This window comes from Wyeomyia smithii, chromosome 1 (genome assembly GCF_029784165.1).
Source record: "Wyeomyia smithii strain HCP4-BCI-WySm-NY-G18 chromosome 1, ASM2978416v1, whole genome shotgun sequence".
Classification (NCBI taxonomy): domain Eukaryota; kingdom Metazoa; phylum Arthropoda; class Insecta; order Diptera; family Culicidae; genus Wyeomyia; species Wyeomyia smithii.
This window is the reverse complement of record NC_073694.1, coordinates 136624437-136649020: the sequence shown is the minus strand read 5'-3', so window position 1 is coordinate 136649020 and position 24584 is coordinate 136624437. Positions and strand designations below refer to the sequence as shown.

At 37.8% G+C, this 24584-nt stretch overlaps 1 protein-coding gene and 1 long non-coding RNA gene across 4 annotated transcripts in view; both read right to left on the bottom strand.

The window, feature by feature from the left end:
• Positions 1-11941: 11941 nt before the first annotated feature.
• The window catches only part of LOC129718762 (putative aminopeptidase W07G4.4), a 41806-nt gene continuing 29163 nt past the window's right edge, over positions 11942-24584 (bottom strand). For all 3 annotated transcript variants that reach the window (XM_055669811.1, XM_055669810.1, XM_055669812.1), the window contains 2 exons: positions 12306-13674; positions 11942-12249 (listed from right to left, as the gene is read on the bottom strand). In XM_055669811.1, coding sequence (XP_055525786.1) covers positions 12079-12249; positions 12306-13674 — 1540 coding nt within the window. In that variant the 3' untranslated portion in view covers positions 11942-12078. The remainder of the gene's footprint in view (positions 12250-12305; positions 13675-24584) is intronic.
• On the bottom strand, positions 21584-24031 carry LOC129718768 (uncharacterized). Its single transcript, XR_008727038.1, has 2 exons — positions 22297-24031; positions 21584-22244 (listed from the first exon to the last, which is right to left on the bottom strand). It is a non-coding gene; the product is annotated as an uncharacterized LOC129718768 (long non-coding RNA).

Sequence of the window (24584 nt, the reverse complement as noted above, 5' to 3'; positions counted from 1 at the left end):
TAAAGCTATGGCCATTTAGAATCCGGAATAATAAAATCATCTGTATCTGGGTTACGAATTGACGTACAAATAAGGTTAATACATCAAAACAAAGGTAATTCACAGTACATTAAGGAAATTTTTTTAATACAAATCATTTCTCTTCGTTTCTAATGAAAATTCTCACTTTTTTGTTTATTCCTCCCATCAAACGCTGCACACCTCCGGAGTCAACTTCCCTGGCACATTTGTTCCACTTTTTGGTCATCTTAATCGCGTCCCGAGCCGTTTTTTCCTCTTTTCGTAAGCTTTCGTTCCATTATTGCCCAAAATCTCTCGATGGGCCGATTTATGTTTTTATCGATACGTTATCATCGCGATACCAATGAATGACTTCCGGGCTGTACTGTGGAACTCGCCAAAACTCGCGGGACGTTCATAGGCTTTAATAAAAGGTAGTATGCGAATTTTGAGGCAGTCATATTTGTACAGCTTCGAGTCCATCGTCTTATTCCACGCGAACACTTTGGTCTTTGCTCCGCAACTGCATATCCCTTACCAAATCATCAAATTTTTGGCAAATTTGTTTATAAAAGCAAACTTAGACTTCGCAGGAACATCTACTCGTATCGTCGCCATGTATAATTTTGGGCCAGGAGGCTGTGCGAAATCCATTTGACGCTCAAGTTTTTGTGACGGAACATTGCTCCAATGTCGTTAAAAATCTATCCACGTGGAATGTGGATGCCCCCTAAGTGATTCCGGATTCAAACTGGACAGAAATTTAAATGTCTCCATACTTTACCGTAATTTTTGAACGCGGTCAGATATCAAAAAATCCCTTTGTCACAATCTTTCTGAGTATATGAGCATCCCAAAAATGCGAAAATAATCGATTTTTCCACTTTCCAGCGTAAGAACCACCCCTCCCTTCTCAATGGTGCATGTTCGATGGAGAACCTGCATCAACATAAAACTGGCAACCAAACACCATAATAGTTTTAATAATTGTAAAGGATTCAAAATTTAATTTGTTACCATTATACTAATGTATGACCACCTGAACCCATTCCCGGCGGGTGATGCAATATGACATCACCTGACATCTAATTTTGGATTACAGCTACAGCTTACCAATTATACTTGATATTTTGAACGATGAAACTATTTTATACCGTAAGAAAACAGATCGATCTACAATACGCAACCCAGTTTGCGTCAATTGTACATGTAGTTAGTGAGTAATAAAAGTTTGAAGGACATTTTTCGAGGTTAAATCTGATTTTTCTCTGTGTTCTGGGTGTCTGGGTTAGAGTTGTGAAAGAGCGTGTTCGGCGAAACATGTAACGTTCAAAACTTGCCACCGATCTGAAAATATCTATTAAATCTGTCCACAATATTTTGGCATCTTGCCTTAGAGGTAAGATAAGAAGCGTGAAGTTCCAAGTGTTTTAGTATCCTCTCAGAGAAAGAAGTTCGATAGAGTGAAAAAGATACTTTTACGGCACGCTGGTCACGAGTTCATTTTTTTCTAAAGCAGCAAGAGGCAATATTTCGAAGTTCCAAAAAAGTGTTCCTTTATTCCATAGAAGCGACCATGTACTGCGTTGTAGACACCAGTAAGTTCTCCGAGAAACTAAACAGCTCGCGTAGAGGCTACTTACCACAAGCCGATGTGTGTCGCGACTAGGGTGGAAAACTCGTATTAAACAAGTGTGAGTGAGGTGATGGAAAAGTGTGACAATACCACGACGAGCATCTTAACGGCCATATTACAGCAGACGAAGGTGGTACGGCAATCAATCTAGGAGTACGTGCAGAAGACGACAGGTTCCTGGCCCAGGGCCTCCAAGAGATTGAGGAGGAAGTCGGCAGGTTGAAAAACAACAGAGCTTCTGGCAGTGACTAAGCACTGGCTAGTGCGCTGCACTGGGTGATTGTCAGGATCTGGGAGGATAAGACGTTACCGGAGAAATGGATGGAAGGAATCGTGTGTCCCATCTACAAAAAAGGCGACAAGCTGGATTGTTATAACTATCGCACAATCACACTGCTGAGCGCTGCCTACAAGGTACTCTCCCAGCTTCTATGCCGTCGCCTATAACCCATCGCAAAGAAGTTCGTGGGGCAATACCAGGCAGGATTCATGGGGACCCGCGCTACCACGAACCAGATCTTTGCACTGCGACAAAAACTACAGAAGTTCTGCGAGTACAACGTAACCACGCACCACCTATTCATCAACTTCAGAGCGGCGTATGACACAATCGAACGAGACCAACTATGGCAAACCATGCAGGAACACGGGCATGCACCCGATGACGGTACCCGAGGTGGTAGACGAGTTTGTGTATTTGGGCTCACCAGTGATAGCCGAAAATGGCAACAGCAGAGAGATAAAGAGACGCATTATGGCTGGGAATCGCGCTTACTTTGGACTGCGAAAACGCTTCGAACAAAATTCATCGCTCCAAAAAGTTGACCATCTTCAAAACACTTGTTAGATCGTAGGTTTTATAGATTTTCTATCGAAAATCAGCGACATCAATATCCAAAGTATCAAATATAATAAACAAACATGTCTTCATTTCATACGGATTTACTCTATGTAATTCCTTACACAAGTGAAAAATCTAGATCTGATATATTTTGTTTGTGTTTGTTTATAAACTGTATGAAGTACATTAGTTTAACGGTAGCCAAAAACTATAACTTTCCATTCCTAATTGCTATGCAGGTTTAAAAGTTTTTATCAAGAGCAACAGCACGCTGCAAAATGTATATCTAATCTTACCTAATCTTAACTGATAGCAACTTAGCCAGTCGAAGCTATAGATTGATATATTGATTCAACAACATTTGCCACCTGAACTGAACCACCAAGGAGAAGAACAATAAGGAAAGAAGCGAGGAAACACAGTACCATCATCATTCTTAGTTTGGAGGGTATCTATGCTAATAAAGATTACCCACTTCATTCAAGTGTGCTACTGAAATGGATGATACTCTGGACCAGGGATCGAGAACACTTGCCTTCGAGCGCGTAGTGAAAAATTTGAGCCATGGCACTATCTAATCGAATCTAATTTATGACTGAAGTAGACTAACGGTTATTATTGCGGATTGAGTATGACGATTTGGTCACAGTTTGTTGTTAAATGCAGAAAATAATGAATCATAGGAATAAACGATATATTTCCTAATAATTTGAAAAGAAATAAACGGCATAAACTCTTTAAATCGGTCACAACCTGTATTGCATCTGAATGATCTACATGCTTTCTGTTCTGTTTCTGTTCAGAAAACATCATTCAAAGTTTTACAACTTTCAAAACATGATCTAAGTTTAATTGTAAAGTAGTATCATACTCATCTAGAGTAGATTCTTTTACCATTGTATGATTTATGAACAAATACTCTATTTTTGTTTCGCCTGTTTGGTTTCTTGATTTTAAAAAAATCCCTGTTCTTCTGGTGTTCCCTTGTTCTTGTAGTTAACGAACACATCCGAATCAATTTGATTGTCTAAGGAACTGATAACAGTTTCGAAAATTCTTTCTAAAACAACCGACCTAAACTATTCTTAGCTACATATTAAGTAGATGTTACCGAATGTTTGTCGTTTGTAGCTTCTTTGCTATAAGCTTTACTTCTGTTATGTTTTCTAACTGCGCATTTATACATTTGGCGTGAATCTGCATTGCATTACGCTACCAAACCATTTATCGTATGTCCGGAATTCGGCTTTGCTTAACAGGTGATAAACGAAATAAATATGATCTGCATGAAGTTTTCAGTTTCACTTACAATCAATACGAGTATATGATGATTGTAACTTCATCTTATGTCATCCCGTATTGTTCCATGGAATCGTCTTGCATATTTCGGGACAACCTGCAATCTGAAGTGGGCCATGGAGAACGACCCAAGTTTGTTTATATACGTCATTTCTAAACATGTGGCGCAACACTGTCTGACTTCTCCGGTTGAAAAAATAGTTTTCGTAACTAACAAAAGTCGTTTAATATGTACGACCGCAATAGCCTCGTTTACCTTCACTGACCTACAACATCATTAGTCCCGCTTCTATCTGCACTTTTTCGTGCAAGAGGTCAATGCTCTTCATCCTGCCAGTACTGAACGCGATGTAGTTTTCTCCGCTTCATATTATATAATCTCATGTTGCACAGTGCTGCACATCCACGTTTCCAAGTATGCATTGGCCGCAGAAGGAAGCTAAACCTAACAAAAACACACATTACTCGATCGAGTGCTCCTTACAGTCGGTCGGTGCGGATCGTGGTAACAATCATACATGGGCAGAATGGATATGTGTGGCGTAGAAAAAGCTCTGAACGAAAGCGACGATCAAGTTTGGCGCGAAGAAAATACAAAAGAAAAGAATTGAAGAGCAGATCATGCTGTCGCGGCGACCGTGTGATCGCGTGACGTAACAATACAACCAAAGAGAGAAAGACCAAATACACGACGAAAAGAGAGCAAGAGAACGAAAGAGAGAGGGTGAGAACGTATGTGGAAATGAACAGAAGAGGTTAATGCACTGCGCTCATGTTAGTAGGTCACTTCTGGTACCGGTCATCTACCTTTTAGCCTCCACATTTGCGAGTATTTTATCGGGTCTGTGCTTTCTTCAGGTTTTCCAATATCTGGTATGTTTTTGTAGTCTGCTCCTTGAAAATAAATATTATATACAAAATGATTTATGGAGTATCTATCGAATATCTGAATAGATATATAGAAAGTTTTGAATATGGATATCAGTTTTCGGTGCAAAATGTGTATTATGGGATTAAATCGCTTATGAGTGCAACTAAGCGAAGCCTTAAATTTCTATTTCCTATTCCGTTACAGAGATAAGGAACTTTGCCGTCGAAACAAAGAACTTCGTACCTAGTGTCAGACTCACGTGTGCTATCTATTGCTTACCATATCGAGGAGTCTTCGCCATTAGAATTATGCAATAGCATGGTGCATACAAAGAAGAAAAAGCAAATAAAGTCTACACAAATGGTTCGTACGTTGATTCCTGGTATCTAACGGATAGTCGAGCCGATCTATGGTTGCCCCGTGTCGTGATCCATGATGGCAACGTTCTGCCATACCCTGCCACTCCATGACTCTTTCCTTCACAAATATGTGTAACTTTAATTAGAAAATATTTCAAGCCATACAAGAGTGAGCGTGAAGCAACTATAGAAAGAAGAAAAGATAAAATATTGCATGCGGAAGCTAATGGTCGCATTCATGGGACAAACTGCACCGTCCTCAACTTCTGCCAAGTTGATATCAAGAAGCGAACAGATAACCATCGGTGGCAGCGTACGTGGAGGGTAACTTGCTTCATGAATCTTTCTCCCATACTGGTGGTTAATACCAATAAATTTATGGTGAAACAAGATATGATTATAGACATTGTTGCTGGCTGTTGATTGCTGCGCATGTAGGTCTTATTGATGAGACGAAGGATCGCGGATGAGAATCATTATTTTTTTTCTTAGTATCAACTTTGTCTATGTTTTGCAGTCAATAGTTTATCAGCTCTATCCCGCAATTATATTACATAGAATGAATAATGAATAACCAGTCATGATTACAAAAAAGTACACTAGTTTGAAACTCTACTATTTACTAGCAATACTGGAAGCAGTCTTATATAATATATTGATGGTTGGAAAAATGGAGTTAACCAATACAGAAAATCATCTAGTTGCATCATTATTGGCAGTGTCCTGTTACAAATAGAGAACTGGAGAATGTCAGAATTCCACCATACAACGTTGGATATCAAAGTTAGTTTCACTGTGATTTAAACAATATTTTAGCACTTGAGCAATTCCATGAATAATGTCCCAATTTTAATATATTTACCAAATTGTCATTTTTGATTCGATTAAAAAATTGCACAGATGTTCTTATGGGCTTAATGTCATTTTATGATATTGGAATATTCGAGATGCAAAATCTCGATTAATTTGTGAAAAAGATTTATGAAAAAGGGTATTGATGATTACGAACATTTTTGGAGCCAGAACTGTTTGTTTGATCGGTGTGTGAAAATTGTACAGTCCCTCTACAATTATGGGTCAGTCAACGTGTTGTCTACAACACGTCTTGATGCATTATCAAGTAAAAGTAATGAAAATAGCCAAAATATGGACTGACCCACAATTGTGCACCGTAAAATGTTACATTACTACAATTATAGATCACTTCACTTATTGCACCGAGCCGAATTATAGTTTTTAGTGACATTTTCAACTTTAAATTATTTTAATCGTATAAATGAGGTTACAAGTGAGTTACAGAAAATACCACTGGTAATGAAAATTGTTCAGTTTCGTGAGAATAGACGTATTTGCAGAAAAGTGACCCATAATTGTAGCTGACCCATAACTGTGGAGGTACTGTATAAAGTTTGTTAATTTTTTTTTCAAAACTACGAAAATTTAGTTAAACATTGATGGTTGTCTGATCATGGAGAAATAAGAAAAAAAAGTTAATACAAAAAAATGAAATTTAAAGCCAGCACGGTTTGTTTGATTGGTATAAAGTCTTCGACAAAGTTCTAGACACTAATTTTGTTTTTCCTGAAAAAATATTCATCGTAAGACAAAAAAAAAGAAAAAATATAAAATATAGGTAGTTAAAAATTAAATATTTTAAAAACCTTCCTTTTAAAGAACCCGATTTTTTCTTCGAAAACAACACACTGTTAGACTGAACTTAGAAAAATAAAAAAATAACAAAAAATGTTAAAACGTATTTTTGTTTCTTTATAAAATAATGAATCTTTTTGTCTCACGGTGTATATTTCTGCTAGAAGGACAAAATTACTGTCTACATACAACTTTGCTAAAAATGTTATACGAAACGTTCTGACTTTATTTTTTTTTTCTTGGAAGTTTACTCCTTTCGTTTCTCATTTCTCCTCAATCGGACGGCCATTAATGTTTAGCTAATTTTTTGTAGTTTTCATGAAAGAAACTTAGACTTTTTAAGATAATTTATTTTATTTTTTTTTAATTAAACAAAAATTTCAAGGTGTATATTTTGTTTCAGAAAACGAGAATTATTATCTACAACTTTGCCAAAAACGTCATACCAATCAAACAAACCGTTTTCACTCCAAAAATATTTGTAATCATCAATACTATTTCTGTTATATGAAAAAAAAATTTCTGTATGGCATTTCAAATTTTCTCAAAAACGAGTCGTAATTCGAAACAATCACTAGAAAAAAATAGCATTCTAGCAGCGGCCTCTCGCATGCAAACAACTAATCTGTTAGATTCCCCGGATTACTGAAGCATTGGGTCAATCCCCTAGTTTACGTCCGAACGAGCGGTAGCGAGTAAGGATAGCATGCGCCCCGGACAATCGAGTTGACCGAAGGCCACGAGTGTGTTGTACTATATGAACTGATATTTGATCATATTATTGCAATATGGTTTTTATAAATAGGTATAATAACAATATACTAACAAATACTAACAATACAACAAACTCTAGTAGCGCTCTAATATTGTGCTTAGTAAAAGCGCAATTGTGTCTAAGAAATGTTTGTCACTCACTTTATGTGCGTTTCTGTATTTTAAATGCAGCTTCCGATCAAGGCGACGAACTCGGTACATCGCCTCTGGAGTATCCGCAGAATTTTTCCCTTAATAGCCTTTTGTTCTATTCGTAGCTCTTCTAAAATTCGTGTTAACGAAGGGTGGTGTACATCCACTATGGTGGTTTACCGGTTGTGCCACGCTTTTTTTCCTGTACGGACTTCCTCACTGCGACCAGAATCGTTGATCTATTGTGAGATATGTCCGAGTGTCTGCTGTATCCCGCACTTTTATTATTAGCAATATCGCTATTGAGAAGTGGCATGCTTATTATTAATTTTAATCAGTGCTTGTGTGTAATGTGCTACCCTTCCTTTTACACGCTTATTGTTCTCCTATATCCAGCCTCCTTCCTCCTGCCAAATATCGCCAATTATAATTCCCTGGAGAAGTTTCGTCGTGCGTCCTTCTAGCCAGTTTTATTGATTGGAGGGACTTATCCTGATCCGAAAAATCACAGAAATCAGATTCTGAACTCATGTTTAGTCAAAACTTTGTCAAGCAACTGTAATTTGGTTTGTGATATTATTTTTTCGTTCAAGATACATAAATCACTTGAACTTAAAAGTTTTATTTAAATCATCATCAGTATTAAATGTGAAGAAAAGAAATCATCAGTTTTCAATAATTTTTCGGCCTTTCGAATGATTCAGCATTTTGTGAACCGGCCGTTTATTATTTCGACCGTTTGGAATACGACCCTATGATTAAGCCGGTTGTGTTTCGACCATTTGTAAGTAAACTGTTTCCGACTCAAAAAAAAGAAAAATATGTCGTTTGTCTTTTCCTTCAATAATTCTATCTATTTATCTAAAAGTCCTGTGCCCATTGCCAGTAAAAATTTAGCTTGAGCGACAAATTACATTCGCTGTACATGGAGCATTCAAACGGAACGTAAATCTCTCTTCGGTTCTTTTTTTACCGGCTTTGTAGCCCGACGTAGTCAACAGCGCCAACAGACAAGCCATTTAACTTTACTTCCGCATTGTATACAAGTTCTTAGTCTCGCTCTCCGTTCTTAATCGCAACCACCACATAGACAAAAACAGCTGCACTAACCAGCTGATGGCTTTGAGCTGTAAAACAATCACATAGGTACGAACGCTAACGGTTCCTAGCGACGAAAACCACGCAAAGATCCGCTTGTCGGCACCGCACGATCGAGCTTTAACGGTAATAAGTGGGCGGTGGCTGACTCGTACTGACAGTATAGCCTCGTTTCTGCAATGTAATCCTTAACGTTCCACGTTGAGTTCTACTTTTCAATCTGTTAGCAAATAACGGCTGGTACGTAAATAAACGCGTCCGTTCCACTGCTGAGTCTGCGTTTACGAACCATTTTTTGACGTAGGATTACGTGTTAATGTAGTAGAGTGGCATGAGCACGATGAGCATTTATTATCGCACCGTTCGTGCTCAACCAGAGCTAGTAAAGTTGCACAGAGGTTAGTGTAATATCCTCAAAGTGCAACAAATCAGCAAATCTCTCCTTATAAAAATCAATAACGGTGCCGATTACGGGTTTTAGGTAAAGAATTGTTAGTTTGACAAACGTTTTTACGAGACTGAGTTACATCTGTAAGGGAAGGTTATTTGTGTTAATAATATGGGATAACAGAATATCAAAATTTGCCGTAAATCTCGAGCGAATTTAACGAATCCTGATTCTTGAACCGAATGGTGAATCTCTACTGTTTTGTGAATATATAAGCAAAGATATTCAATTGATAAATTCACAAGCACTCGAGACGAGCTGATATATTGCACCTGATGTTTTAGTCCGCGCCCCTGATAAACCACCTGAGTTTGTACCGAAAACAAAGTTTTTTTACAATGTGTTGTGATCTACCTTTTCTTAAGTAAAATCTGTTATTCAATAAAATATATTAGCACATATACTTTATTCCTCTAAACAAAATTTTACAGCCTTTTCTGGCTCAACATGATATTTTTGGTAACCAACAGGGCAACTGACTTTTTTTTCTTTTGCTAACAATTACATTCACTGTATTACGAGGACAACTAATATACGTATATTATATAAGTCACAAATGAAAAAATATCATCTAACAATGGTCTAATTTTGAAAAGATTTTGAATAAATCTTAGTAACTGGACAAAAAATTCACAAGCGCTCGCCGGTTTTTACTCCTTTATAAATTTGTGTATTTAGGAATTTACTCATTCGATATTATCCAGTGACGAATATTAAGTGAATATCGAAACTGAAATGAAATAAAAATAATTTATATCTGTTGCAAAAATGTACAATTCTTGTTGGGTAATTTATGGTAATCGTATTCATGAGATGAACTTTTAATCACCATCAGCAGCAGCAATGCAGTTTTTCCCCGATTGCACACGTATAGAAATGTACGAATAGAGGTGTACCGCCGCCGTGTACAAAGACATCACATTAGTCTTCATGAAAGCAAACATAAATTGATCTATTGGGACGGGGAGACTCTGTCAATTTTTTTTTGATATTAATATAGAGAATATCAGAGGGAACGGTTGGTGTCCATTGATGTTGTCTAGGAATGCTCGCATGTGATTGGTTCTTGTTTGTGTAAATTTGTCCTTGAAACTTTTTATCGTTTTTCAGCGCTGAGCAATGAAATAATAGCAATAACAAGCGTATTACAAAATTGTCCAACATTTTATCTATTCAACAACATATTTGTTATTGTTATCCACCATGTGGTAATACTGTTATTATTGTTTGAAATCTGACGCAACATTTGCCAGTTTCATTTCTTTTTTTACAGAGTGCACCCCGGTATATAAAACAAAGACGTAGTGCCAAGTCAAAAAAGGAAATGATCATTCAAGGTTCTTTTAAATTTAAGTTTTTTGGATCGACAATTCAGCTATCTAAAAGTCTTCTGAACATTTAGAAATTCGGCACTCTTAAGAAAAAAAAAACAAAAACTTTTTCATGTCCACGAAACATTTTATACGTGAAACAGTGTTGGACATTCTGATATTTAAGAAGCAAATTGTAAAAAGTTTCAGTTTAATCGAAAATGGTCGATATGGACTGATTTGGGCGTCATACACAAATTACGTAAGGACTTTTTTCGAAATTTTAGACCCCCGCTCCCCCCATAATAAGGCTTAGTAAAATTTTGCATTGCCCCTCTCCCCCCATAAGTCTTATGAGAGATTTCTTTTCCTAGAGAAAATTTATTTATGAAGAAGTTTGACTGAGATTTTTCTACTAATGGCGTATTCGAGAAGAAAAAAAAATATAACCAGTTCAGGTAATATCATGTTAAAGCTAACGAGACTGAAAATTAAGTGAACGAAGTGAAATACATAATCATCCAGCTAACGTGATTTCACGCTTTCCCAAGTTTCAACTGTTGAGATCTCAGCGACAAGTAATGGAACTAATTTCATTTTTTTTAGTTTTGCAAGTTTTTGTTTGTATTTTAATTTTTTCAATCTCACGTAAGATTTTCTCCAATCCCCCTCTCCCCTTCCTGAGCATTCGTAAGAGATTTGGACAACCCCCCTCTCCCCCTAAACCCTTACATAATTTTTGCATTATCCCTTGCGAAAATGCGTGGATCGTATCTCTACATGAAAATCTCAGGTTTTATAAGTCATATTTTTATAAATTTAAGCATCCACTACACGAAGGGCTCTACGCCTTATAAATTAACGCCTAACGTGTCAATCCTGTTTTAATATAAGTATTTTATAGCAATAATATATTCAACAGCTTAGACATTCAAAATGAATGCTACTTTTTCAATATTCTTGAAGCATGACAGTAATACTTTATGTCCAACATCACACGAAACACAAAATTTACTAACAATTATCCATGCAGCTAAAAAATTACTAATTTTTTTCTTGTAGATATGCGTAACCGAACAGAGCCATTCACATTCACCCGATCAATTAGTGATGTCGTAAATTCGCAATCCGGAACTGTTTCTTTCAAGCGAACAGAAATACATCTATACGGTGTTTGTTTACCGCCCGCCTACTAGTACAATCCGTTCGGCTCACGGAGAAGTGGTAAGAGGGGGACCGTTACGTCGCAGGTTGCTCGTGTGAACTGCTCGAAAAATAAAATATATAGCGGAAATGAATCGAGCGCTGTTACCGGTGAAAGTGGCTCTTTCTCTTTGCATTAGTACCTGCCCACCGAAGCAACGGCAATAGCAGTGCAGTTTGGCTTAAAGTTCAATGCTCTTTTTCCCGATGGCGCAGCAACGGACTAGTATTATTGCTACCGTTTCGGTATCATTTGGGAGAAGTTCATTCAACTCATTCGTTGGACAGTTCGGATTGTGTGAATGAAGCAACCGAATGCGTTCGTGTTTTGGAAACTTTCTGTGTTGTATTTTTCGTCTACATAAGTACCGTTGTGATGTTGGATTTGCAATGCAATAAAGCTCGAATGGTTTTAAAAGTACACCACGTATACTTGCTTATACGATATTTCGAAGAGTTATATATGCAAATGCGTTCTTGCCAGTGCCAAAATCGGAGAGCCAGTTGGAGGATCCGGTAGATTGCCTGAGCTACCAGCAATATCAAGATGCGAATACTTGAGCGGACATTCCGATTTAAGCCCATGCTTGTCTAAGCCAGTAGCAAGCATAATAAACGCAGCAGGACTCTGGAATATGAAAAAAAAATTACTCTAATTACTAAACAAATGTAATACTGGTTTACCTGATGGCCACGAACTGTTTTGCTGGAAGGTAAATTGTTAGCCTGTAAAACGTCCTCTCCATAACATTCACCGGCGTGAAAATCAAAGTCTTCCTTTCTGAGAATGGATATCTCAAAAGGATCACCTATCTTTTCGCCCTCTTCTTGTAGGCGTTGACCATGGCCAGTGGCCCTAGCTGGACCATTATCCATTACAATAGAGTGGTTTCCGACAGCCAACACCGCGTGCCCAGTAAGTGTGGCAATCGTGAATAAATGAGCATTTGGCATATTTTCAGCAATAACACGCTCCTTCATTTGACATAAAGCGTCAGCCATAGCCATACGTCCTTCGGCATCGGTATTTCCGACACGCACACGTACGCCAGCTCTTGATGTTATAATCTCATCCGAAACGTAACACTCTTCTCCTATCGAATTACGAACCATGCATAGCACACCGATCACGTGCACTCCTTGGGGTTGCATCTGCTCAACAACTTTCATGAACCCCGCGACAGCAGCCGCTCCGCATTTGTCACGGCTCATTCCAGCCATAACTCCGCCAGCCTTAATATCTGCACCGCCGGTATCGTACGTTACACCCTTTCCCACCAAGATCAATGTCTTCTTAGGTGGGCTGTTAGATTTATACTCTAAAAATATCAATCGTCCCTGATGACGCGGAACGGATGCTGCAGCTCGATTAACAGCAGCGAATAATGGATAATCTCTCAACAAAATTGTTTCGTTGGACACTACTGAACGAAATATGACATTGCTATCGAATACACCGTTTTCCAGGTACTGCTCCACTTTTGGAGGAGACATACGTTCCGGATCACCACCACCGATATCACGGGCAACAAAACGACCAGCCTCCAGAGCGGCAGCTTCCTTCAAAATAGATGTCAATTTGTTGTTTTCCGAGCAGTAGAATCCAATCTGCTCGAATCGATACGTTTTACTTGGAACGTCCTCTCGCAGCTGCAAAGGGACATATAATTCGGCTAGAGCTCCGAGTACCGCAACCAAGTCAGCTTCTACAAAATCTTTACTGCTCGGAATTAGTAGCAATGGTTGCTTGGCGCCAGCTTTGATTGCTCTAGCGAAGGCACGACCAGCCGCCTCTGCATATCGACGAACATCATCAAAATCGGTCAATTTTCCAATTGGAGCATAAACTATGCGACAATCGAGAACATTCGACTTGAAGCAACAAACCTCGTTATCGAAGGCCGCATCAACATCTTTGCAAACAGCGAAACATGGTTGTAATTCTTCCGGAACCTGCGAACCATCGATCACACAAACCGTATCGTAGTTGTTGTCCTTGAGGAAACTGCGGTTAAGTGACGTCACTGGTAACACCGCCTTGCAAGGCAGGAATCTGCGAATATCGAGAGTAAAGCAGAGGGAGAATACAGAACAACAGGTTCAGTGGGTACCGATAGAAAGTAGGTCAAAACAAGAGAAATCAAAAATCATTTCAATGCGTTTCATTCTTTCAACCAAATCTTCTGGCACTCAATTTCAACTAATCGTGAACAATCACACTGGTTAAAGAAGAGCTTTTATTTTGCAGGTTGGTTATTTGACAATCGTGATTTAATTTATTCTATCAAGCAAAGAGAAATAATTTTCTTTCCACCTATGACGAGTTATATCCAACTATTCATTCTCTTCCCTCTTAACCCAGTATCCAAAAGGCACTGACCACGTTACAACAACAAAGAAGCGCTTTATGAAATAATAAAATAAATAAAAAACAACCTGTGCAAAAGAAGTTACTGCTGCCCGCGGGGATATACCGCAAACGTACACAAACAACATAACGAAAGGCCGGCGGCGAAGGGAAGACCCCCACACATAAACGCTCTGTGTATGCCAGCGTGTAGATCAGGTTGGAAATAGGTCAGGTATACCTCACAGGTAACGGTAAAATGGATGATTTTTATTGTTGCTACCCTGCTGTTTCACTACATACTGGCGAGTCCCCGCAGAAGAAACTAGCGAAAGAGACGTACAAAAGAATTCGTTATGCCGGTTTCAAATCGGTCAACTGGAAAGTTGTAAACAAGTACATACACCGTAATTTTTACGCGGTGCATGCACGCACGCTTCGATCGTCAGTTGATCGTGTACCAAACTATGCAAACCGGAACATTTTACTAGAATCACCAATAAAACAATACGCTTAGGCGACCTATCCGGAAAATGTTTAGGTACTAAAACATCAAACTTCTTCAGGTGGATTTTTGACTAAGAATATTTTATGACAATTTAAGACTAAATAAACTGAGTCTCACTTAGTTTCTAAGCGCAGTATAATGCGTTTTGCTCAATGCTAGGGTTACATTTTTCGATTCTTTGTGTCTGATAAGAGCTTTGCGTAGGGTACGTCTTTGTTTACTGTATTGGGATACACAGAATGAAACGAAATAATAGTTACTTGTTAGTAGAAATGAGGTAGGGGGATTGGGGGTCCCTCCCAAATAACGAATAAATAAGCTGTTTTAATCAAGAAGTTTCCAATAACGATAAAAAATAGGTCTTGCTTTATATTGGGGCCCCCACACAAAATTTGACTCTGGCCTCCATAGGATCGCAAATCCGGCTTAGACTCTACTGCAGTTTACAGTGTAAAGTGTCCTTCTTTTGTATGTGATTGTCATCGTCGAAGGTAAAAGAGGGCAAAAAAGAGCAAACAGTCTCATTTCCTTTAATAACGCGCGAAAATTCGCGATTTCATCCGAAGACTCACAGGATCATTTTCTTATTTTTTTTCTGTGAACGTACAGTCGAATCCCTTTATAGCGACATCGCAAGGGACTGTCGTTATAGCGAAATGTCGCAATAATACGAAGAATGTAGAACAGAAGGTACCGTCGAGAATGTCGTTATAAATTTAGCAATGTCGTTATGGAGAGATTCGATTGTACTATTGTCGCAATAAAGAATGGCAAGTATTAGTTTTGTTATGCCGTTATAGAGGAAGTTCGTTATAGCGGAATGTCGCAATAAAACGAAGGATTTCAGTATAAAACAGAAGGGACCGTTGAGAATGTCGCTATAGCGAGATTTGTCGCTATGAAAAGTGTCGTTATAGAGGGATTAGACTGTACAATAAAATACTTTCATTTTGACTACTTAACATAAAATAGTTATAATTAACTTATAACGATCAATCAGGCTATATAACCTACGTGGACATTACTATATTTCCGCATATTTATTGTAAGCCTATAGTTGATTGTGAACATGAACCAAGGATTCCTAATACGTGCCACTAATGGTCTGTAGGTGTGAATATGGTTTTATGTTCATCGAATGAATATATCAAAGTATTCATGAGGTGTTATAAATAGTGTTTATATACCCGATCTAGGAATATAAGCATATGAGCAAACATTCTAAGAAAGGATCGTTGGATTAACAGCTCTAATGTTACCTTTTATCTTCAATCAGCTTTCAACAAACTATTTAATTTCTAAAGCTAGTAACGATTTAATGATAATTAACCTACATTTCGTGGTTCGTTGTTCCTGACAGTGAATATGCTACTCTACCAACTAAAAAAAGCTCGCACAAGTGAAGAAGCGGAGCGGTGGCCGCTTTGGTCAGATATTCAGAGTTTGTTGACTTTCACGCGCATTTATTATTACGAAGGGTGGTTCCTTGGCAGCGGTGGAAAGTGCGACGAACCGGCGGTAATTCTTGTTATTATTCAGACGATGTTTAGTGCAACTGGTTGTCTGACCATTGCTCTTAACGGGGCATTAGGCTATGCGAGAGTGTATGTACGATGTGGGGTTCTTGTCTTTCGTTTCGCAGCCTCTACACCTTTCGCGCAAGCAGCTTATTCCCGAAGGATGAAAGAGACGTGATTTGCAAGAACCACTGTTTCGAAAGTAGGTCAGACGATCGCGAGAACAGTTATCTTTCGAGATGCTGCTTCTTTTTGCAAAATAGTCTGCTGGTGAACCTTCTTCTCAGACCACTGTGGACTGCAGAACGATGATTGTGGTTTTATGTGTATATGTGCTGTCTAGATCAACAAGCCTAAAATTTACGGTATGTACAAGATTACAGTATGTTGAGGATATTAAACTGGAACTATATCTTGCTTTTCATGTTATCTTACTGCACAGAAATTCAATGTACGACAAAGTAATCTTAAAATGTACAGTAAAAAACTATCCGAAATGAGAGAGAAAAAAGTTATTTTATTTTTCAAATACAACAAGCAGCTGTTTACCGAAAAAATCGCTGAGAAGCTGTGAAAAGTTTGAGAAGAAACTGATACAACTATCTCTATAGAATCCATACATATAAAAATGCAGTCCGGTCTGTCTGTCTGTCTGTGATAGACTTGGAAACTACTGAATCTATCAACGTGAAAATCCCATACAAATGAAACACAAATTTCTGCACAACTCAAGAAATAGTTAAACAAATGAACCCAAATTTGGCATGTGGATGTTTTTAGGGGTAATAAATATGTCCATAATGGTTCGACACCGCCCTCTTCTGGAAGGGAGGGGTTCCATACAAATAAAACACTCTCGAGAACCAGCCAACTAATTGGAAACAAATTTGGCAGGAGAATATTTCTAGGAGTAACAAATATGTCCATACTGTTTTGGCACCCCTCTCTCTTCTATAAGGGAGGAGTCCCATACAAATTAAACACAAATTTTCCATAGCTCGAGAACTAATCAAGCAAATACAACAAAATTTTACATGTGAATGTTTTCAAGGATAACAAATATGTCCATAATGGTTCGACACACGGTACAGATGAAACACAATTTTCTGCACATCTCGAAAACTAACCAAGTAAATGGAACCAAATTTGGCAAGTGAATGTTTTTAGGGATAACAGTTTGACAATCCCCCCTTTTCTGGAAGGGTGGGGTTTCCTTCACATGAAACACAAATTCCTGCACATCTTTGCGGTTCCGGTTTCCAATATTGGTGTTTCCGGAACCAGAATGACGCCCAGGAGCCAGAAAATATCTCCAAATGCCATTTTGAAATCCAAGATGGCGACCTCCGCCACAGTGGGGAATCGCTGGCCATCAGCCAAAAAAAAATTTTTTCGTTAGCTGTTTTATAACCTTTTTCCTTTATTGCTATAACATTCAAGTGTCTAAATCCAAAATTTTGGCGCAATATCATGAAATCTGATTTTTTTATGACTTTTCAAAGCTTGGCGAACTGACGTTTTTTATCTTTTTTTTTGAAAAAAAGTACATTATTTTGAAACGCTCTGTAGCTTCAATGATAGCTGGGATTTTTTTGACGTCAAAGGAAAAGTTGTTGTAAATAATATGTAATATCGTAAAATTTGGTCATTACATATCGTAAAATTTGGTTATAGTAGGCCTGACACTAAGAAAAATTAAAAAAAAACGTGATTTTTTGTAGAAAAGTAGCTTAAAAGTTTAGTTGCCGCAGTTTGTCACGGTTGTGACTACATTCAAAATTTAGGTAAAAACGTAAGCTTTCAAATGCATACTGTCCGCAGTAGCGCAAAACTGCGCAAGTTGTCACTTTAGTGAAAAAAGCGGTAGCAGTTTTTTAGTTTTTATTTTTGAAGTTGAAAGTTTATCCAGGATTAATTTTAATCATAACCATGATACCCCATTATTGAAAATTTATGATATCGTACTCAATCCGTAAGGATTATATATGAATTTGGGCAAAAATCACAAAATTTATCAATGAAAAGTATAAAATAAGTGTTAAACAGGAATTAATCATGTCAAACTTTATCACTTTCTGCAAATTTAAAACAATATCAAAAACATTCAGCCCTTTTCAATTTATGATCATGAAATTCGCTAAACTGATTGAAGTGTTATATACTAGCATCAAATTCATACCATCAAACTCCGGCTAACAATATCCCGTTTGAAGATTGCTTTTGCTTCGCTCTCGTTTGCATACAAAAGTAAAGCACACACTTTGCTTCATGAGAAAAAAAAAACAAAGAACAGTCGCCGCCCTCCGCATTTTTTCGTACTCATTTAGAACGTTCTGTCATTCCAGTGTCTTGGTTTTCAAATTCATAAATTCGGTGAATTTAATTATGGAGCCTTCAACTTCAGCAACACCACCTAATTCAATGTCAAGTAAGTTGTCAATTCATGGTATTGTACATGTATTTAAATGTCCCCTTTCAACCATAGAAACCGGATTAGGAAGATAACATATTTATGAAACAATGAAACATCTAAAATCACTAGAAGAAATGAAAATTGCAGCGAAAGACATTTTTCCTACTGATAAGTATAATGAACCTCGAATTTTCTGAAAACAATTCAACACAAGATTTAAGCGTCACAGCGGAAGATGATGATGATGATGATGATGATGATGACTTTTTCAATTTGTAATTAGTTTGTATTACTTATGTTGTTTTAGTTTATTTGAAAAAAAAAACATATATATTTAGGCAAAATTTGTTTTGTTCGAGGGTTCGTCCATAAATTACGTATTTTTTCAATGGGGAGGACGCCCGGTGGCACTACTTGTGGTTAAAGATCATAAAATTCTATAAAAAAGGAAAAAAGTGCCAAAAATATTAAAAATTGTGTTTCGTGCTTTATGGACGGCCCCAAACAAAAAATGGATGCCAAATTCGTGTTCAGCGCCCCAAAATTATGTGATTACCAAGTTTTTGTCACATTTATTGACACTTTTTTTTTGCTTGGCCAGCCTTTGTATGGAGTCGCCCCACTGTGCTCCGGTTTCTGGAAACAGTGGGAAGGGACCAAATGCCACTCTATATGGGTATTTCTGAAATCGTGATACCACATAGGAGCAAAAGTCGACCACAGACACCATTTTGAATTGCAAGATGGCAACTTCCGCTCCGGAACCAGAATTATGCACAGAAGCTAAAAATCGATCACAGACACCATTTTGAATCCAAATATGACGACTTCCGGTGTCTGGAAAACAGCTGAAAATGACCAAATACCATTCAATATGAATGTTTCTGGAACCATAATGGGCTAAGAGGACAGAAATTGATTTCACATGCCATTATGAAGTCCAAGATGACGACATTCGGTTTCTGGAAAAGAGCCTAACGTGTGAGGAAAAAATCCGAACAACTTTTAAATTGGTCTACGATTTCGAAGTGCTCTAATACCCAAGTTAATTTTAAGGACGGACTTCGAAAAAATCACTATGAATCTATATGAACATTTTTTAGGTATCAATTGAAGCTTCTTAGAGGAGTAACTGAAGACCGTCTAAAGGCGGCGCTGGGCACTAGAGGGCTAAACTCATATTAGCCGCCAGTGATAGATTTTTCCAGAACTGTTTATAAACTCAAGCTCCGATTATTTTTTTAAATTTCTTTTTAATACTTGATAACACTAAGGTCTTCTTTACGCGGGGGATGCGTTCCAAATTTGTATGAGCCCGCGTAAAAAGACTATTTTGAGTTGCAAATATAACGAAGAGTACCGTCCTGAAATATTCCAACCTCGTTTGAATGTGATAGTGGTCAATCCAGGAACCAAAATGCAATATATCAAATTTTGAGTATTTAAAGCAAAATTTGTGAATTTTTTTGAGAACTGATATATGATCACTCGTGGCCTAAAACGGAAAACGTGATTGAAACGAGGTCGATATCTTGTGAGTTTTTGAGTAATGAAGGAAAACAACCCTCGTAAAAAAAACCTTACTGTACACATACTTCCAAAGATTGACCTTGCGTGTAATCAACCCTGGAAAAATAGTCTGCGTCAATTTAACTCGTCGCATTCAGCAATATTGCTAATTTTTTTTAGCAGTGAGTCGGTCTTTTCTCGTTTTTCCTCAATCAATACAGGAATATTAAAACCTAAATTCTGTTTTTTTTTGTTATTTATCGTTGAGTTAATTACGGTGATGACCATTTATCGATAAATCATGAAGTAAACATGCATTTTCAATTATTCAAAAGTCGGGAGTTAATTTGACGCATGATTATCGCGAAAAAGCTCAAATAATCTCATATCTCTGACAATTGACAATTAAAAGGGGATTGCCACCTTTAAAGACTATCTAAATAGTTGAAGAGGTTGTTTATAAGACACGACGGCAAGATTAACGTAGAGTTACGACAGCCTGTCTTATGTCAATATTTTTTTTTTGCAATGGGTTTGGTAATATACTCGATTTTTTTTTCATCTAAAATACACTCGATTGATGTCAATCAATTTAATGGTGTGAAGCGCTGTATTTCCTCGGATATTTTTTTCGTATATTATTTTTGCTTTAAAAATGAACGAAATCCATTGGAAACTGACTGAGTTTAAAACATTTGAAAGTGGGCGATTTGCGTGACGCTCTCGATGTTTTCGGTTTTACAATTTGAACCCCTGTATAAGTTGCCGACGTAAGACGTAATTCTACGTCAAAAACGCATTGATCGATGTGCTCAAGTTGACTCTGTTGAATTAAAAATGAAAAGAAATTGTATTAATTGATTCATAAACGCTTCATGATCGCGTGCCATATCCGCTCTGACATAATAAATCTCATTTTATTCTGGTTTAGAGCTATCTTCTGAATGGCTTCGCCTTAGTTTCAAGTTCCCACAGTTTGTCCAAGTTTCGTAATACGGATGCACAAAACTGCGATTGAAAATTATTTGACCTACAGAAAACGTCTAAATGGGCTGCGTGCACTGGCCGCCATTACCGCTCGTGGAAAGCTGGATACAAAGTTTCAGCCAAATCAAAATTGACAGTTAAAAATAAATTTCAAAACTGGGACATTTTTTGTGGAACTGTTCAATCGCAGTGATTTTTAACCGGAGGTTTGCAAACCTTTTGCATGGTTAACAAAATACTGATCAATTGTGGTGAAAGTGTATAAAATTAAACATAAACATAAAGTTTAATACCTTCACAGTTTTTTGCGATGCATTTTATTGTTTTCCAAGACTTCCAGCGTCACCACCGATTATACGAGTCGAATGAAAAAGTTGCGCTTTGAGAAAAGACCTAGCACCGCTAACACGTGAAACCCAGTTGCCAAATTAGCGGTTTTTTCGTAGCCTATCTCTCTCTCTCTCTCTCTCTCTCTCTCTCTCTCTCTCTCTCTCTCTCTCTTTGCGTGTCTCTAGGTGCAACGCATCGCGACGTCTACTAGCATATTTCTTCATTCCACCAGCTCACCTCGTTTTGACCTGGAGCCCATCTGCTGTCAAAACCTTTCTTTATTCGCTTCACCGTAAAATTTATCAGTTTTAAGGGGTTATATACCTTTTTGCTCGAGAAAAAAGGGCGTAGTTTGGATTTTTTTTAGGCGTGTAGCACCTTTTTATTGCATAAAAGTAGTAATTTTATGAAAGTTCAGTTATTCAACAACAACAAAACAAGTTTGTTCATAAAAAATACCAATTATTTGGGGAGTAATGGCCGTTTCCCCGAAACGCATTTTTTGGCAGAGGTTTGCGGTGTTTACGATAATGACGCAGCACATCAACTGAAATCAAAAAACTTATATTATTTCATTAGTTTAAAAGTGTGCCGGGTATCTGAACGATCGTTTTTCTAAGTATTTTGTTTTCAGTGCCAACGGGAGCGTTTTCCCCGAAAAACACATGTTTTGAGCACTGAAAATTGCATTAAAATTTTTTTCGGCAAAGTTAACCTTCGTGTATCAAAAATCGATCGTTCAACGACCGGGGAGTTTAATGACGAACATTTCAAAAAAACGAGATGATGAAATCGGTTCAGTAGTTTCACCACAATCGTAAACACGGCAGTCATTTTTTGAGAAACACCATTCCGAGATAAACGCGTATAAAATTAAAAGGTATTACCCACCATAAGTTTGGGAAAGCTTGGCTGAGTATTGCATTGCATCATCTGGAATAGGGCAATATCGCGTGTTTCCAATGACCTGAAAAGTCGTGGTTTTCAGCAAAGTTGTTCAGAAGTTGACTTCCTAGAAAGGGTTGCTGGTTAATGAACAGTTCAGTGCAGAATTCTGTCGCTACCTGGTATTAGTGTAAACGCAACCCTTCGTATTTTGACCTTAACTTGGGTATTTTGACCTTAAGTTGTCATGAGGGATAAGGAAGCAATTCTTACTTCCTAGAATGTTGCGATCCTCAGTCAGTGCCAGGCCTTCGGATCATTCCGGGAGTGACCAATGCAGCCTATATTTAGTAATATGACTTTTGGAAGATGCCTGATGAAGAAATATGAAGATAGAGGTGTCTCACGCTATATTTGATGTAAAAATGTGAATGTCCCCATTCCGGGTTCCTACGGGGCATTTATATTGTTCCGGTAGTGGCTAATGCAGCCTGTATTCAGAAATATGTCTTTTGGATCATTCTTGATGAAAAATCCTGAATATAAAGGTGTCACACGCTATATTTGATGCAAAAATGTAAATGTACGCCACTGCAGGTTCCTCTGAGGACTTCCGGATGAAAAATAGCTATTTCTCGATGAGTTCTTGGCCGATTTCGGATCTTGATGAACCATTCGCATCAGAAATGATTTTGTCATTTATGCCAATGATGCAAATGAACATTTTTATCAGGTAACCCCTTGCCAAATCCATCCAAAAATTAGCAGGTTTGACATTACTAACGGAACTCAGGAATATTTTCTACATCCGATGACCCAGACCACATTTGTGGTCAGAAAATGAAAATAAAAAGTTCTCCAGTTCAATGGTGTTCGAATTATTTAAATCAAACAATATTTGGCAAAGCTACAGCAATTCGAATTTCATCAAAACTTTGCCTATACTACTTATTTTGACTATCCCCTGTAAGTAACTATAGAGTTTTGATACTTAGCAAGTCATGTTCAGTGAGATAACAGCTTTTGTAGTATGTTTATTGTTCTTACTTTCACTCAGATTTTTCACTAGCAAGAAGTTAAATGAGTCTTAGCTGTGGAGCACCTACCAATACCTGCTTTAATTGGAGCAGTTTTTATATAAGCCTAATACATCATGGGCGCATGCCTCAAAGAGGATTAAATCAAGCACCCAATTCTACGAGATTCTACAGAACTAGCTACTCGCGTTTTTTTTTTTTTTTTTTTTTTTTGAAGAACGTCTGTAAACCGTTATTCGCGCGTACGATTTTATGTTTCTCTGCCCGAATGTCTCGACCATGTTTTGCCGGTCATTGCCTGGCGGCGTTCTTTTTTATAGGAATGGCCAACATTTGCCTACTTTTCCGCTTCCATACACAGTCACAGAGAGGATTGCGCAACAAAACTCCCGTTAATTAACATCATACCCGCCGGTCTGCGGTTCTATATATATTCTGTTCGCTGTTTGATATAAGAGCCAGATTTAGCGCAGTCATTTGGCGAGTGCCGTCTGATAATTATTTTTATATTTTATGCTGCTGCTTTTTCAACGGCAGCACTCCCAAACAGCGAGTTTGGTTCGCATAATTTAATATTTTGCGTTCAAGTTTCAATAGGTTTTAAAAATTAAGAAACATGTTTTATCTCCAGATAAAAATTTGTGTTTAAAAAAAAATAAAATAAACCCAAGTGGTATGCAAAGTATTGGCAATATCCAGTTACGTCTATTTTTCCCAATCTCCCCTATCATCCTCCTTCAATACCCGAAAACTAATCAACCATCTTTTACAACAACAAAAATTCTCACTGGCCCTCAAGCCGACGCGGGTAATGATTACATCAGCTGACCGAAGCCGAAAACCATTAGAACTATGCAATGGTAAAAAATACACATTTTCTCAGTATATATCGAACGAGTAGCAGCGAAAGAAGAGGCGAAAATTCAAACAATTCGCACCACCCAACTTGGCAATGATGCGGTAGAGAAAGGTTTCGGGCCCCATACGAATAGTGGAAAGAAATGGCCATCTATTTCGCGCACCGGCAACGTAATCCGATGGGTAATGCTTTCGCGCTCAATCACCAGACGCGATGGGCGGAGTGGAGCAATTTTATAACCGGTTAAAAAACGAACCGCTTCCCGGAGAACGGGACCAGCTTGATTGATAATTGAACGTTCGGTCCAACTGTGATTGAATAATTCTAGCGGGTCGTAGAAGGAAAAAAAAGCTTCAGCAGATGTGTTCTAATTCTCCGATCGGATCGTGTAAAATTACGATACGAAAACGATAATCACTTGCACTAGAGTACTGTTATGACTTTTGGTTACACATGATAATATTCTAGATGATAGAGATGTTACACAACGCAAGAAAGTGTAATTATGTGTTATGAATTGTTGATTGATGAGAAATTTCAATTTATACATGTTTAAGGGCATCTTCAGAGC